This window comes from Meleagris gallopavo, chromosome 1 (assembly GCF_905368555.1).
Source record: "Meleagris gallopavo chromosome 1, MGAL_WU_HG_1.1, whole genome shotgun sequence".
In the NCBI taxonomy this organism is placed as follows: Eukaryota; Metazoa; Chordata; class Aves; order Galliformes; family Phasianidae; genus Meleagris; species Meleagris gallopavo.
Genome location: NC_139404.1, coordinates 36,020,490 through 36,036,419, shown reverse-complemented (window position 1 = coordinate 36,036,419; position 15,930 = coordinate 36,020,490). Strand labels below are relative to the sequence as shown.

The following is a 15,930-nucleotide window of genomic DNA, read 5'->3' as shown; positions in this document are numbered from 1 at the left end:
CAGAAGTAGCTGCTGCTGATGTTACTCTTGCCAACAAATGACAAGGCCAGACTGTGTCACAACTGCCAAGTATAAACAGCACCACTCACCAAGCTTCAAGTCCTAGAATTCCTTCAAAGATGTGCATAAAAAGAATCAATACATCTGTGTCATATTGATTTACACACTCACTCGTGTAATGACTTCAAATCCTGGTTCCTCCTGCTGATTTATCTTTAACCCTGGAATAGCATCGTTGAGGAAGTCTGCCATTTCTGAGGGTGGTCGCCTTTGAGTTGAAGGGTCACTTAATCGGAAGCTATCAAAGATATAGTTTGTGACTTTGGAAAACCTTCCCATTGTTACTGTGTATGGATCTTTCTTCCATTTCTGTGTTGTAACAGGGAAAACAAGCAAATTATGAAAAGCCTCAGATCATTTAGAATTCTTGTGCTTAAAGGAAATAAAAACAGCAAGTAGATCATAGTAAGACTAAAAGTTATTAAAGTTTCACATGTAAGTAATTTCACACAGTACATTCATTGCATGATTCAAAAAGTTGAGATCCTAAGTATTAAAATAACACTAATGATTGAACTGAAAGATTAGATAGCAGTATGCTGAGTAAGTCTGACCTATGTACACGACCAGATCAGACTTGGTGTTTACTTTCCTGTGATTAATGCCACAAAACCATTTTTCTGCCTAAGCCTGTCTACCTTTACATCATGTCGTACCTTGAAAATTCAAGTACTCTGCTAGCAATCTCACTGAAAACTTTTATATGACAACTAAGTCCAGAAACTAATGCACTTCTGAAGATTCCATAAATTAAATGAGTCAGTAGGTCAGAACTCTGGCCTCATTCAATCACCAGAAATTTTGCTGCTGACCCTCACAAAGCCATAAACTCCATCAAGCGATAAACAGTTTTAAGAAAAAAAACTGTTTTAAGCAGTACTTGTGCTCTTTGCTGCTGTATTTCCAGCCTCTCTTCGAAACCACCAGAAAACAAGAAGAGAATATCTGGTCAAGGAAAGCTTAGAAATTTCTTTTCCACTTCTAAAACTATCTGTACCCAGATGTACACAGTTGCAGGCAAAAGTAACTTGAGTAGGTTTAGGTTTTAAACAGGAGGTTAAGAAACAAGTAGCATACTAAATAGCTCACTCTTAAGTGTGCTTCCTAGTAAGCATTCATTTTAGGATACAATTAATGGTCCTAGACAGCAATGACTAAGGGGATTTTCGTGATATAGAAAGGCTGGCATTTTTCTTTTAATAAACTCCTTCCAAATATAAAAAAAAAAAAAAATCAAACAATACATACCTGCAGTAAGCCATATGATGGTTCATCTAGGAGGTTTTCAAAAGATTGAGACAGAGACTTATTCTGAGAGTTCACAAGAAGAATGAGTTTATCCTGTGGAGATCTACAATAAAATTAAAGCATGGGGTTTCTGCAAGTACCACAAGTTTTTCTTGAAAATGTTTTAGAACATTTACAGGTCTTAAAAGTCACATTTCAGGTTTTGTGCAAGGAAAACAAGTCTGATGCAAGATCACTTTTGGCAAGACTCCATGTGCTAACACTTTAGAAAACAGGACTTTTTTTTTTAAATAAGATTGTCATTCATCCTGAGTTATGTTATGCACCTTTTCAAAAGATTACTATGCTGTAATGAGAAATTACATGAGGGTGACAACTTTCAGAGTAAATATTTTCTATATTTGAGTGGACAAAAAAAAGACAGGAAATTCTTTGAGATAATCAAACTCAACACATACACCTGAAACACTTTTAACATAACTGTGTGTGAAAAGAACCCATGTCACCATACACAGTTAAACAATTCTTTCTACCAATTAGTGAATCTTACGTTTTTATATACTGTAAAACATTACATAAAAGACTACAAACTGCCTTTCATTGTATGAAAGAAAATCAACAAATTTCTAACCAATACTACTACTACAGCTATTGTCAGCCTAATTCTAAAATTCATTTCAGTAAGAGTTTACCAACACAGTACTCCAACAACTGTATTGTGAAACAAAATATCTGATTACCATCACACAAACACATTGTGTAGACTCCAAATTCTAAATGAACACAAACCTGATTTGGCATAATTCACTGCATTTGTACACTCCTGTATTTCAGGCTTGCACAGCCAGATGAAAATGATAGCAAAGGCAGCTGGAAGCATGCCACTCTTAGTATTTCATCTTTCTTTTGCTCTCATTCCTCCTACATCCTCTTCCTTCCTCTGGCACGCAAATATGATCAATTAAGCAGCTCCTGAATCAACACCACTTACAGCTCATTATACAAAAGCAATGACAACAGTTCAGAAACCAATCTGACATTCCAGTCTTGGAGTTAGTAGCCAGGCTGGAGAACACTAAGCTCTTTGCACCTAATCCTAACCCATCCTAACACACTTGCATTTATAGAACACCTTACTATATCACCCTTTCCCAAAGTTTAAATTCACTATTTCTAGTTTTTGAAAGAAAAATTACTTTTATTTTTATTAATACCTGCCTCATCTACCATGTTATTAAAATCAAAGATAAGAACTTTTTAATAAGCCTTATCTGTCTTCAATTCCAACATGACAGAACACTGTCGGATATGAAATCCAACAAGAGATCTCATTTTGAAACAACCAGACACCACAGCCAAAGATCTGAGGCAGTGAAAGTTAATGAAGCTCAACTGGCTTTTACTAAAAAAGGCAAAGGCTGAGTCACGTACTCTGTTTTTCTCACCCAAAAGAACAAAAAGCTTTGTATGATACTTTCATTGTAATAAAACATTTGCTCTGGACAGCTTGTTCAGTATAGGCAGCTACTTGGCCAATGCTCAAAACACACTTGTGAACTAGAAACTTCATTAAACATTTGTTCACAGTACTGGAAGCTAGAAAGTGTCAGCAGTGTGGTATTTTCTCAGTATTAGCCTGGTGCAATAAAACTAAGAGAAATTCTTTAAAGCAACAGATTACAAGTATTTTGTTCAAGTTTAGCTGCCTCACACGTACCAATTACAGCAACGTCACAAGATTTAAAAAGGCACAGTAGTGAAAGGCAAAAGCCTTTGAGGTAGCATAAACAGAGGAAGAAAATACTTAAGATAGAAAGGTATTTTAGGAAAAAGCTTAATTCTGCCTTAACATCAGTACCTGATACCTACATAGATAGAAAGGTTGGAATAATTGCATTGCTGCATACTTCTTTATGCAACCCAGAAAACATCTTTCCCTACAAGAGGCTGCATGCTCTGTGTGCTCAGATACTTAATTAAGCATAAGTAGATACCACAAAATGACAAATGTGCAAAGCATGGTTTGTCACCTCCACAAGTTACTTAGTGTATTATTTTCTTACAAAAGAAAGTAAAAAAATCATACATGAATAGACCATAGAGAAGACTTTGGTGCCAAAAATAGACCTAAAAGGAAGAGAGAAATCTAAGTATTCTTACTAAAACTGGAAGTTCCTGTTCAGCTCAATGCTTGACTTCATGCAAATTTAATTTTCATAGCTACATCATAGTTCTCAAACTATATACATAGTTCCCAAAGTATCTGCTATTCCAGCCTGCAACAGACAGTACAGTCTCAGACAGAAACACCATACAGCTCTGCACATTCCAAATGCCCAGATATCACCTCAAGCTTCCCTACCTTCTGTTACCAGGGAACTCTATCTGTTAAGCATCCCTGAACTCTCCCATGCATACAGCTGTTGGATCAGACTGCACAGGCCTTTTAAGAACAGATCTAAGGACGTGGCAGCCTCTCTAATCACAGTTTCATCCCCAGTCTGAGAGGAAATGTTTCGTACTGTTGCTGCAGGAATATCCACACTGCATACCTGAACAAGAGGCTACAAAGGACAAGAACTAAGCATCTACTGGGTCAAAAAAAGGAAGAATGCTTAAGTGGCCAACTATTCGCCATTGATTATCTGAAAGAAACAGTGTTTGAAATAGGAACCAAAATCCTTACCTGTTTCATTTCCATTCAATTAATCAGCAATAAATCAATTTTATGTAGCAATGTGAATTACAATTATTTGTTGCATATGACTCTACAGAACTGAAACTAACTGAAACTGTCACTCAGGGTTTCCTAGCCTCCAATTGTATAGAGAATATTCTTAACTATCTTCATCACCTTGTCTCCCTACTATCCTCCTGCTTTAGTCTTCACAGGTATTTTTCTTTAAAGGCTTGCAGACATTGCTACCATTGCTACCAATAATACCATTTCACCAGCCGGTCACACTGACCATATCACCTTCTCCAAGCAGTTGACAATTTATCACAAACCTGGCCACCACATCTCATATTGCCAAAGCCTTCTGCAGATCATTTTGCAGATCGGATTGAGTTCTGTGGCAAAACATTCATACATCAAGTGATTTAATTGATAGTACTGTATCTCATACGCTCACTGGATCATACGCCAATGGCAATATTCAAATATTTTCTTTATGGGAGTAGATCTCAAATTTTAAACACAAGTTATCCCAAGTAGCTGCTCATGAAAGATTTAACTTTACATCATCTGAGTGTTCACGAGAAGCTTCTGAATCCACTAGAGGGAGCTACTGAGGTATGATGAAACCATAACATTCCCATAGATTCCAAAGTGGCTTATAAAGCAATCCACAGTTTAAAACTTCAGCCTGTATATTCAGTACATAAAATTACAGCTTTAGACACCTTGAAAATTGATTCTACTAACAAAAAAGGGATGGTAAAATACATCAAAAAGCATTAATCTGAAAATCTCTGAAGAATCAAAGACGTAAACCAATAATCCAAATTTTAAATCAGAATAAGATTGTCTGATACCTACTCTCTCAGCACAACGTGATTTTCAAGGCATTTAATAAAAAGTTTGCTGTCTCCATGATGAAAGTGTAGAGCTGGAAGCTTCACATCATCCTTCAGACAAAACACCAAATAAGACCATCCCATGCCTTCTTTGTTTTGTTTGATTGATTTCAGATCTGTCAAACTGAACAGGAACGACCACGTGCTTTCTCCATTTGCGTGATTTGTAGCATCTTAAAAACAAAATCATCATGTAATTTTAGTTCGGTTTTCAGTATTAGCAACTACAAATCTATTATCTGTCCCTGTTCCTCTAAACAAGCCAAAAAATCCACAGTAAACAAAAACCCAGCATTAGTTCTGATTAAAAAAATAAATACTATAACCACGACAGTCATTTCTCATTGTTTTCTCATTTCATACAGACTTTTGAAGTAAGCAGTTCCATCAGACTGCTTCCTTTAAGATCTGTCATAAGATAAGAGTATGAAAATGATCCAGTAGGTAATGTACAATTACATTACTAAATTGCAGCAACATGATAAATCTCACCAGTATTTTCACATGGTAACACTGCTCAAACTAAAGTAATATACATCCTAATATTGCATAATACTGTATATACTGTGGAGCATGCACACACCTTGTCAGGCTGCAAGCAATATAAGGGAGATGGAACTGAAAAGCTGTTTCCTCCTTTACAGTGCAAATCTGTGCAAGACAGTAATACATTCAAAACAAAGGGATTCAACGTTACTTCACCAGGAAACTGGAAGGAGCCAGCATGCCTGTAGGGACATTGGCATACAGCCCATCCCACCACCATCCAATTACAGCCACCAGAAATAAAGAACAAAAAAATATAATCTAAGTCAACGGGACTCACTGACACTTACTTTGGATCAAGATGGACTCTGCCTCTTAAAAACTGAGAAAAAGATCAATACAAACCAACAGCATAATAAAACATTCTATGCCTGACAGACATTTAGCCCTGCATCGTCTTGGAAGCTCTTTTCAAACACAGAATTATAAAAGCTAGGATTGCACTTTACTCCAAAATGTTCACAGTTTAAAGTCCAAAACCTGTTCTCATAAATGATATATATGACAGCCAGCACTATTTAAAACTAATACAAAAATGGAAAAACAACCACAAGGGTCTGCAAGTTTAAGGCTGATAAATATAAAGAACCAAGAATTATAAAGAAAAGTAAGGTGATGAATCAAAGGAAAAAGCTGCCTACCATTTTTTTTTAAATCACATATCTACTGAGATAACATAATAACAATGACGCAGCTATGAAGTTGTTTTCCCAAAGTATGTTCATTAGACAAAATAGGTTTTCTAAGCTTCGACATAGAAAAAACTTAAGTATCAACATAACTATCCATTCCATCTCCCCCTGCTGTTCCTATGCTGAAAAACATTTGAGTAGTAAACTTTTTTCTTTTTTTCCTCTCTAATAATACGTTTTGTTCAAATCCTGTAGGAGCGACTGAAGGAACTGGGGCTGTTTAGTCTGGAGAAAAGCAGGTTGAGGTTAAGGTTAATAAGGTTCCTTATTGCTCTCTTCCAGTATCTGAAAGGTGCTTACAGCGAGAGTGGGGTTGGTCTCTGCTTACTGGTGACAGGACGAGGGAAAATGGCCTCAAGTTGTGCCAGGGTAAGTTTAGGCTGGATTTCAGGAAACAGTTCCTTACAGAAAGAGTTGTTAAGCACTGGAATAGGCTCCCCAGGGAGGTGGTTGAGTCTCCATCCCTGGATGTGTATAAAATCCGTTTGGATGTGGTGCTCAGGGACATGATTTAGTGGAGGGCTGTTAGTTAGGGTTGTATGGTTGGGTTGCGGTTGGACTTGCTCAGAATGGAAAAGACCTTAAAGATCATCAATTCTACGATTCTGTGATTTTAAGAGTTCAACGAAAAAACTGTCACATTTAAACTGCCTGATCACACGATCTTGGATCTATATGCTTCTCAACTAATTCAGAGAAGAAATTAGATTGGCGGCAGAAAGCAGGTATTACACGCTGAATTGATTTTCCATGCCCAGAAATTCACCTCTTGCCACAAATGAGCCCAGCTTTTCAATTCCTAATGAAATCCATTACACTGGATTATGAAGACAATTCTACAATTACAAATCAGAAGAAACAAAAAGAAAGTTCACTTATTTTTGAAGTACCTCCATTTGAATGGGGTTTCTTTTTAAAAGAGACAGTGGTGACCATGTCCCATTCTGCTTCATAATTGTTTGGACGGTCTGATCCTCGGGAGGATTTTTCTTTGGGAGCTGGAGTCCACTCCACCACAGAGCTGGAATCCTAAGCAAAGAAAGTAACCATCAAAAAAAAAAAAAAAAAGCACAAGACAAGATTCCCAGATGCAACAAGCAGAAGAAAGAGCATCTTTACTTTCACAGACGAAAAGAATTTTTGGTATAAAGTTCTGACACAACTCAACACAAGGAATTTTTATTTATGACAAGAACTAAGAAGAAATAAGGTTATACTTAAATTCAACACAGTTCTTAAATATCTAAGCCTCCTTCACAGACTCCACCAACACAAAAGTTTATTTAAACATAAAACTTTCATCTTCCTGCCTTATCACATCCTCTCAACACAGCTTAAACCACTGAACCTTAGAACTTTAACAGACTTCAAATATTTTGCATTATAACAGTGTCTCTCTGTTTTGAGTCTAATTATGAAGAATGAATCACCATCATCCAACAAAACAGATGTGGAGAGATTGGTGACAGCGATGTGCTTACACTCATTCGGTCACTCAGACAGTCCTCCCTTTATTTTATGTATATACATAAAACACATACCCCCACAACCTGAACCTGGCCGTAGTCCACACAGGAAATATCCTACATATAGCTATTAATACCAACGACAGTCATGCATAATAGATTTTGCTTCCAGTTATGAGGTCACCTACCCATAAGTTCATACAAAATCAAATCCCTAGAAAAATAGAATGAAGGACATTTATAACTAACAAACATACCTTTCCTGCACAGAGGATATTAGAAGTATCCAAAGTATCATCCTGTGGTCTCCAGTCTACTATAACTTCATTTTCCTACAATACAAACAACAAATCTGTATAATAATAAATTACACATCCCCCTATTTAGTCACAGTATGATTCAGGGGCAACTTAGACTATATATAAATGATGCAGATGTCAAAAACAATGCAATGCTCATTCATTAATGAAATCCAATACTTAAGAAATCATTTCAAATTTCTCAAACGCATTAACTTGGCCAACAAATGTAAGAAGCTTCTGCAACTGTATTGTACAAATACCTTCTCTATGACACGTAGTACTCCTGATATGAAGTTGTCCTGATCATCATTTTTTCCACAGGATGGATGAATGAACACTCCATCTTGCTCATATAAAACCTAAAACAAAGAATATAATGGAACAGGAGACAAATCATTATTCATTATCGTTTTGATTCACCTACACAGGTTGAAGTGAATGCCTGAAGCTTCTTACATTATCTTCCTTTTTTTCCTCCTCTTCTAAGATTCTCACATAAATCAAGAAACAATAGAAACTAGAACTGATTACATTTGTTCTCTAACCAATACAGCAGCTATTATTACTCTGTCAGAAAGTCACCAAAATGCATTCAGCAGTCTGGTGTTTTTTGTTGTTGTTGTTGTTTTAACTAGCAGACAGAGGTTACTATGAAAGCACTACTTACGTGGCTCACCTTTCCCCCATTTGCTATTTAATCATGTTGAATTGGTAACCTAAATTTAAACCAAAAAATGGCCCTACACTCAGCACGAGTAGCAAAGGTTCCATTTCAATGCTGGAATATGCAAGTCAGATAAGAGAAGTTCACAGGACAATGCACTGCCCATCTAACTTCAGCATTTAAGCGTTCAAAAAAATACATCCAAAGGCAACGATGCTCATATAATTCTGATCATGCTTTTCAAAAAAAATTAAAAAAACAACAGATCTTCTCTACCAAAATCCAGCAGGTTCTTCTAAGCCACACTGCATACCAGAGCTCTATAAACAATGTAAACAAGCCCTTTTTAAACGAGTCTTCTAGTGCAAGAAGTCCCTAATCCACCAAGATAAGATTTTGCAGTAATTTTCTATGACTGGTAGTTTTTCAAACTAAGCAGCAAATGCTGTCTTAAGAAATACATGTTTTTAAAGGCAAAATAAAATTGTTTATTAACTACTCAATAGAGAGATCCTACATTTCTTTAAGTACTAAAATATCAGTGTCTTCTTCTGAACATACTAATTCATCAGAGTAACAAAATCATCACGTCTGCAGTCAGGCCAGTAAGCCAGAAGTTCAGGTGTGCAAGCAATATTGCTTGTAGGAGCTGATGAGGTCACTCAGTCTAAACACCTTCTTGAAGGCCTAACGGCAATACTATTAAGCTCCCTCCTAAACACTAGGAATCTTTTTTCCTTTTCTCTATTACAGGTCTTGTTTTTTCTATCAAAAAAAAAAAAAAAAAGATCCTCCTTCTATTTCTAACAAATACCTGCTCTGAAATTCAATCTCTGGTTAAACACCGCAACTTTAGACGTTATTTAAATTGTGCCTTCCAGTATTTGGACCTGATCTATCACCACAATTAGAAGTATGAACCAAAGTGATCAATCACTGGGACAGCTGTTCCAGATAAAACTCTGCTTTGGAATTATACGGCTAGATGTGCATTTCTGCCAGCAATTTCACTAAGTATAATAAACTACACCTCCTCAATCTACTATATTACAGCAGTTACTCCATGCCAGCAAAACAGCCCTACTACCAGTCTAATTATTAACATTTATATTCTTTTTTATCCATGTGACAGTAATCACATAACTGGAAGACTCTGCATTGCTCTGCATAACAGATTCACCTCTGCTGTAACACATGATGAAATCGAGGAACTTGGAACATGCTCAGAAGTTTAGAGGATGATGTCTGTAAAACAGAGCCCTGTCACAAGGCAGTTTATTTTATTCCTATCTTAACCCCCTCACCCCCCCAAAAAAAGACAGAAAAAACATGAGGCTGAGTTGTTATTGGATAAGAATAAAGTCTGACAAGTCTAATCCTGTGTTTACTTCTTCTGTTATCAAATATTTAACACAACAGAGCTTAAGGAGTTGGGTTTTTTTAGAACCAGCAAAACACTGAAGAAACAAGACTGAGTCAATACAGTAGCACAGAAGATGCAATAAGGTATCTAATTTGAGAAAAGATATGGCATTCACCATTCATTCCAGTCAGTCATTAACAACTCTGTGCCATGCAGAGACAGTGGCTATTCTACCAACTAAACTGACAGAGGGGCTGTAAAAACGAGGAGCACTGCACAAAACTCAGGAAAACTGTGCAATAGTTGTTTTCCACTGACCACAGAAAACAGAAGGAAGAGGTTCAACACAGGCTCAGTTGACAAAAAGCCACCCTCTGAGAAGCAGCCTCCTCTGCACTGTTCTGGGACACGTCGTGGGCGATCCTAGTTCAGGTTATGGAAATCTGTTGATGTATTTATATTCCACATCCAGCAGAATAACTGCCTGAAGTCCTGCTGTTATCCCAGTAAACAGGTGGTATCATACTGAAGGAGGCAGCATGGAAAATTCGTATCACAAGCTCATTATGGTGTGTATGAGGAGGAGTTAGTGGGTAAAACTTGTTGCATTTTACTGTCAGAGACATACATAAGAAGGCCTTCACCAGAGTGCATAAATTACAATACATCCTAGACCACAAACAAGTGTTTTGGATTAAACTCTTGTCATTTGATGGCGGTTTATGGTTTTGTGCAACCAGCTAGTGAGAGACAACATTGCACCCGAAGACAGTGAGGTGTAGGCAACAGGAGAGCTGAACAGAGCAGGTGGTCCTGCCTGTCTTACTCGTTAATACCCATCCTGCCTGTGCTGGACACCACTAATTGATATGAGCCAGCAGTGTGCGTTTGCAGATCAGAAGCCAATCGTACCCTGGGCTGCATCAAAAGAGGGGCAAACAGCAGGGCAAGGGAAGGAATTGTTTCCCTCAACTACACCCTCATAAAGCCCCATCTGGAGAGTTGTGTCCAGGCCTGGGGATCCCAGGAAAAGAAAAAAACAAAGGGTTGTTCAATGAGTCTGAAGGAGGCCATGAGAGTATTGTGACAGACTAAGGGAGTCAGCATGGACAAACCTCAAGGGAGACCTCACTGCAGCCTTCCAGCACCTAAAGGTAGTTTATAGAAAAGATGGAGGGGGACACTTTAGCAAGGAGTGAAATGATAAGACAAGGGTTATTGGCTTTAACCTAGAAGAGGGTAGGTTTAGGTTAGACATAAGAAAAATTCTTTATTCAGAAGGTGGTGAGGCACTGGCACAGGTTGCCCAGAGAAGCTGTGGATGCCCCATCATCCCTGGAGGTGTTCGAGGTCAGGCTGGATGGGGACTGAGCAGCCTGACCCAGTGGGTGGCAGTAGGCGGGGTTGGAACTGGATAGTCTTTTAAGGTGCCTTCCAACACAAACCACTCTGCGACCCTATGCTAGTGTGCACTCACTGCTCACACCTTACATTCCTTCTCTTACCTCTCTGTCATATGCCAGCAACTTGTTCAACACAGGACATTTGAGAAAGTAGAGAAGCTGTGCAACAATCCTGCTAGCCCTGTCTTTCAGACACTTCACACTCTCTTCCCATACCCTTACATACATTCTCCTTTTCTGCCAGAAATTACAAACCAGGGCTTCAATCACTCTTCCAAGATGCCACCCAGCTTATGACAGACACAGCATGCAGCACTTACAGAGTGAACCAGCCAGTTTGGATCACTGAGTATTGTGGCACTGTGCAAATCCAGATTCTAGCAACTTTTGTACATTTTTGCCTCATATTATAACATCAGGTAAAAGATCTCATTGTGGATTCAACAGCTGAAGCAGCAAACAGGCTGCACATAAGAAAGTGACTGAGTAAAAGTCTGAACACTCCACAGACTACAAATTAAGGAAAAATGGGTCTGCCTGCAAGCATTAACAACAGATATAGCAGCTGATTAGCATCTTGTTTTACAGATGCTATTACAGAAGGTACCTTTTTACAGAAGGTAAACAATAAAAGACGCAACACAATAAGGAAAACAATACAGGCCAATAAAATAAATTCAATTTAGTCCGCGGTTGTTCTGCGCTAACTTTATCAACAAAATATAATACCATAGTTCAGAGCTGGTCTTTAAGTTAGAAAAAAAATAGATCTCAATTTACAAATTTGCATCATGCTGCTTTAATTTCCACCTCCCTCTTTGGAACAGCTGAGCCTTCTCCAGGGCTTATTAACATTACTCAGCCGTCACCAGGCACATGGCTGGGCACTGCTACATCAGTCCACTACCAGTCACCAGCCACCATATTTCAGTAGTCTGCAAAGCATCAAGCTCATGTCAATTGACTGTGATCTTTTGCTACAAAGAAGATATCTAAAAAGATATCTGAGCTTAGTAAGTGGATAAAACTGTTTCCTTGTACGTCTTGTTTGCTGAGTCTATGGCTCAACCTGTTTTTTAACACAGTAAAATTGCTCACCCTGCTAGTCTTAGAAGTATAAAACTCTTGCAACAAGTTTCCAAGCAGGGAAATGAAAACAAAATACAAAATATTCATGTGAGAACGCTTGCAACGATGGGAACCATATATCATAAAAAAGTACCCTGCTTTACAGCAGTAAATTTGCAAGAAAGTGCTGTAGGTCTCTTTGCCGATCCTCGCTACGAAAAAATCTCAATGATGTCACCTCCATACACACATTACAGCATTACATTACTGTTCAGTAACAGTGCTACTTCAACACTTTTAAAACTATGCAGGCCAAATATCTGAGCTCAGACCAAGCTTTAACTTGAAGAGTAAGGACACAAGCAAATAACAAATAACTTCTCTGACAGCCCATGTGTCAGCTGGTAATTTGAGAAAGATCTAACAGCCCATATGCTGAAGATAGATTCAACTCCAAGAACATAAACCAAAAATCATTACTGTCTTTAGAACAGCTGTAATAGCCTATACACAGACAGGCTAAATTTATACTTCTCCCCACAAACAACTTTCTACCTCATTTCTGAAACTGTTTTCCATTTTAAGGGTGAGAGTTGGCCCAGAAACAGTTCTCTTAAATAAGGAAAATAAATAAGCAGCAAAAAGAGATAATAAACCTGCTTTCATGAATAAAGCCAAAAGCTCTGAAAACAGAAGACCTTACTGACATTTTACTTGCAGTAAAAAAATGCAATCTCTAAGAAAAGGCAAAAAAAAAATGTCCACTGTCATTAACAAAGAACAAGTTTGGGCTCCAGAAATCAACAGCATTAGGTTTTCTGGAACTGCATTAACTGTATTGAGAAAAACAGTGAAAAAAACCTTCACAGTAAAAAAGGAATAAAAAGGAATCTAAGGAAAGTAATACATACAGTTGCATGAGGTAACTATAGTTCATACCACGTTAATGTATGAAAAAGAAACCAGAGAACCGTAAAAAAAAAAAAATCAAGAGATAATATGAAATAATCAAGTTAGAGTCCATTGCTATTAATAATGTCTGGGATATAAAATTTAACAAAAAAGAAAAAGCTATGGCAGAAGGGGAAAGTACACAGAGGGTGAAAATAAAAGCCTCATTCTGATATGATTTGCTGAGGGAAGATTTCATTTGTTTTAGGAGGAATTTTTTCATACAGATGGTGGTGACACACTGGAACAGGCTGTCCAGTGTGAATAGGAATGCCCCATCCCTGGAGGCATTCAAGGCCAGGCTGGATGTGGCTCTGGGCAGCCTAGCCTGGTGGTTGGCGACCCTGTACATAGCAGGGGGTTGGAACGAGGTGATCATTGTGGTCCTTTTCTACCCAGGCCATTCTATGATTCATGAAATCTGTGCCAAGGCAATCTATCACAGCTCTTCAGCATATCACAATATATAGTCTGTAGGATTTTCTTGTGTAATGTTTTTCAAAAAATTATTTACACAATAAAAAGCATTACTTTCATGTTATTGAGCATGGAGCTCTGCCAAGTGAGCCTAAAGCACTGCACAAGCTAATACCCACTACTCTCCCAAACATCTATCACCTGAACTACATCATTAAAACACTGCACAGCCAGAAGGAAAAGCAGAATTAATTTAGGACCCTCATCATTTGGAAACACACCAAAATGCAGAAAGCCCTACATGAGAACACCAAGTCACGCTGCGTTTATTCCACCTGCAGTGAAGTTTCCCAAGTTTGTGAAGCCATCTAGAATCCTGCTGCCACCCAAAGAAGCAACTTGTGACCCAGAGCCTTCCATAAACCAATGAAAAAGTAATCCAGCAAAAAAAAAAAAAAAAAAGCAATTCTTTTTGTATTTTGCTCCAGCTTGCTAAAACAAATCACTTTGTGATCAAATGAGTACAGCATTCAAGCAAGCAGAAGTGCAACACACAGGTGGCAAGAGCTGCAGAAGTATGAATCTACACACATCAACTACTTCGGATAGTTTTAGAAAACACAAGTGTCACTTTGTCCTCTGTTTCAAGAGCTCTTACTTTACTGAGACACCATAATTAAATAACATGAAGCACAGGAAGAATGTCAAATCAGAAGTGGCGTTAACACGTAGCTGTGAACGTGGAGTAACTGCCACAATAACTGCAGAGATCTATACAAGTTTGGACAAACCAACTTTTAGTTAAAAGAACACCAAATACAGGTTAAATTCACAAACAAACCCCTCAGCAATATTACTGATAATTAAGCTGCCTTCAGAAAAAAAAAAAACTGCAGGAAGAGAAGTTTTTGATAAAAATGTATGTGAAAAATAATGCAAAGTGCTCATCAGCACCCGATAAACTACCATTTAAGCTGGATTTTAACGAGCAGCAAGATCTCAAGATTTATTTTTCAAGCTTTTGGGGAAGATGCTTTTTAATAAGATGAGGATCCCTGCATTAAGGCCTTGAGTGAAAACAATCTACTTCACTTCTAGGATTGAGTGGAGAAGAAACACAGCAGTACCTATTCTTTCACTTAACTGAAAACTAAATTGGCGTATCTGGAAACAGCCAGGAGGTCATCCCAGATCAGCTATGCTACAACTCGAATGCCTAACAGCAACTAAGGGATTTCTGAGCTGTAATAGAGGATATGGTAAAGCAGCCCGACCAAACCAGTCCCTCCCAACCTCTCCGCAGGGGGAAGAGAAGCATTTCCATGGCAAAACCTTCCCCTGAGGACCTGAGAGCAGAGCGGACACGCGAGCTCAGCCCAGCCCTCGGGTTCCACCTTGTCGAGCTCTGCTTCATCCTCAAAGCGCTCTGCATGTCGGAACAGCGACGTGAGCGAATCGGACGGGGCGGCAGCGCTGCGGGCGGACACACGTCGGCTAGGAGAGCCAGAGTGCCACACGGCGACCGCCCCGGCCTCCCAGCACCGCCAGGCCTAGGGGCTGTGACAGAAGCCCGTTACGCTTCACGGAGGAATGGCCCTCAGAGCCACGCAGAGACCCAGCAGCACCCCCTCCCCTAGAACGCAGCGAACCCAGCGCGGCCTCCACGAGAGGAGGCGGCGGCGGTCCCGCGGCAGCGTTTGTTACCTTGCCGCTCGGAGGCGCCGCCATGTTGCCGGAGTGTTTATGATGACGTTGCGCTCTTCACGTGCTTCCACGCTGACCCACAACAACGCCCGTCGGCCCCTGGGCGGACGGCGCATGCGCAATCGGGCGGAGACGCCCCAGCGCCCGTCTCTGCGGGAGTGCGCCTGCGCGGAGGGGAGCTCAGTCAGTCCCTTTCCCGCGTGCGTGGGTTGCGGGATTCGGGAGCGAGATTCCTTCTTAGGATTCAAAAAGTTACCCTTGGTGGTACGGCGGTAGACTCTGAACCTTCCTGTCGATGTCCCGTTACGTTTTGTTGTCGTGTGACAGAACGGCGTCTGACACGCAAGTGCGTGTGAGGCAGAGGAATTCACTGAATTTCTTCATAGGGAAGACATTGCGCCCGCTGACGTTCGTTGACGCTTGCTGAATGTTTTTGGGGAGCAAAAAGCGGATGTGAGCACAAAGAG

The 15,930-nt window shown here is 39.3% G+C and overlaps 1 protein-coding gene across 1 annotated transcript in view; it reads right to left on the bottom strand.

Annotated features, from left to right (window-relative positions):
• The window catches only part of TBC1D15 (TBC1 domain family member 15), a 28,135-nt gene extending 12,524 nt beyond the window's left edge, over nucleotides 1–15,611 (bottom strand). Inside the window, exons 1-7 of the mRNA XM_010708182.4 lie at nucleotides 15,464–15,611; nucleotides 8,154–8,252; nucleotides 7,849–7,923; nucleotides 7,016–7,154; nucleotides 4,850–5,060; nucleotides 1,309–1,411; nucleotides 172–369 (exon numbers count right to left, since the gene is read on the bottom strand). Coding sequence (XP_010706484.1) covers nucleotides 172–369; nucleotides 1,309–1,411; nucleotides 4,850–5,060; nucleotides 7,016–7,154; nucleotides 7,849–7,923; nucleotides 8,154–8,252; nucleotides 15,464–15,487 — 849 coding nt within the window. The 5' untranslated portion in view covers nucleotides 15,488–15,611. The remainder of the gene's footprint in view (nucleotides 1–171; nucleotides 370–1,308; nucleotides 1,412–4,849; nucleotides 5,061–7,015; nucleotides 7,155–7,848; nucleotides 7,924–8,153; nucleotides 8,253–15,463) is intronic.
• Nucleotides 15,612–15,930: the final 319 nt, after the last annotated feature.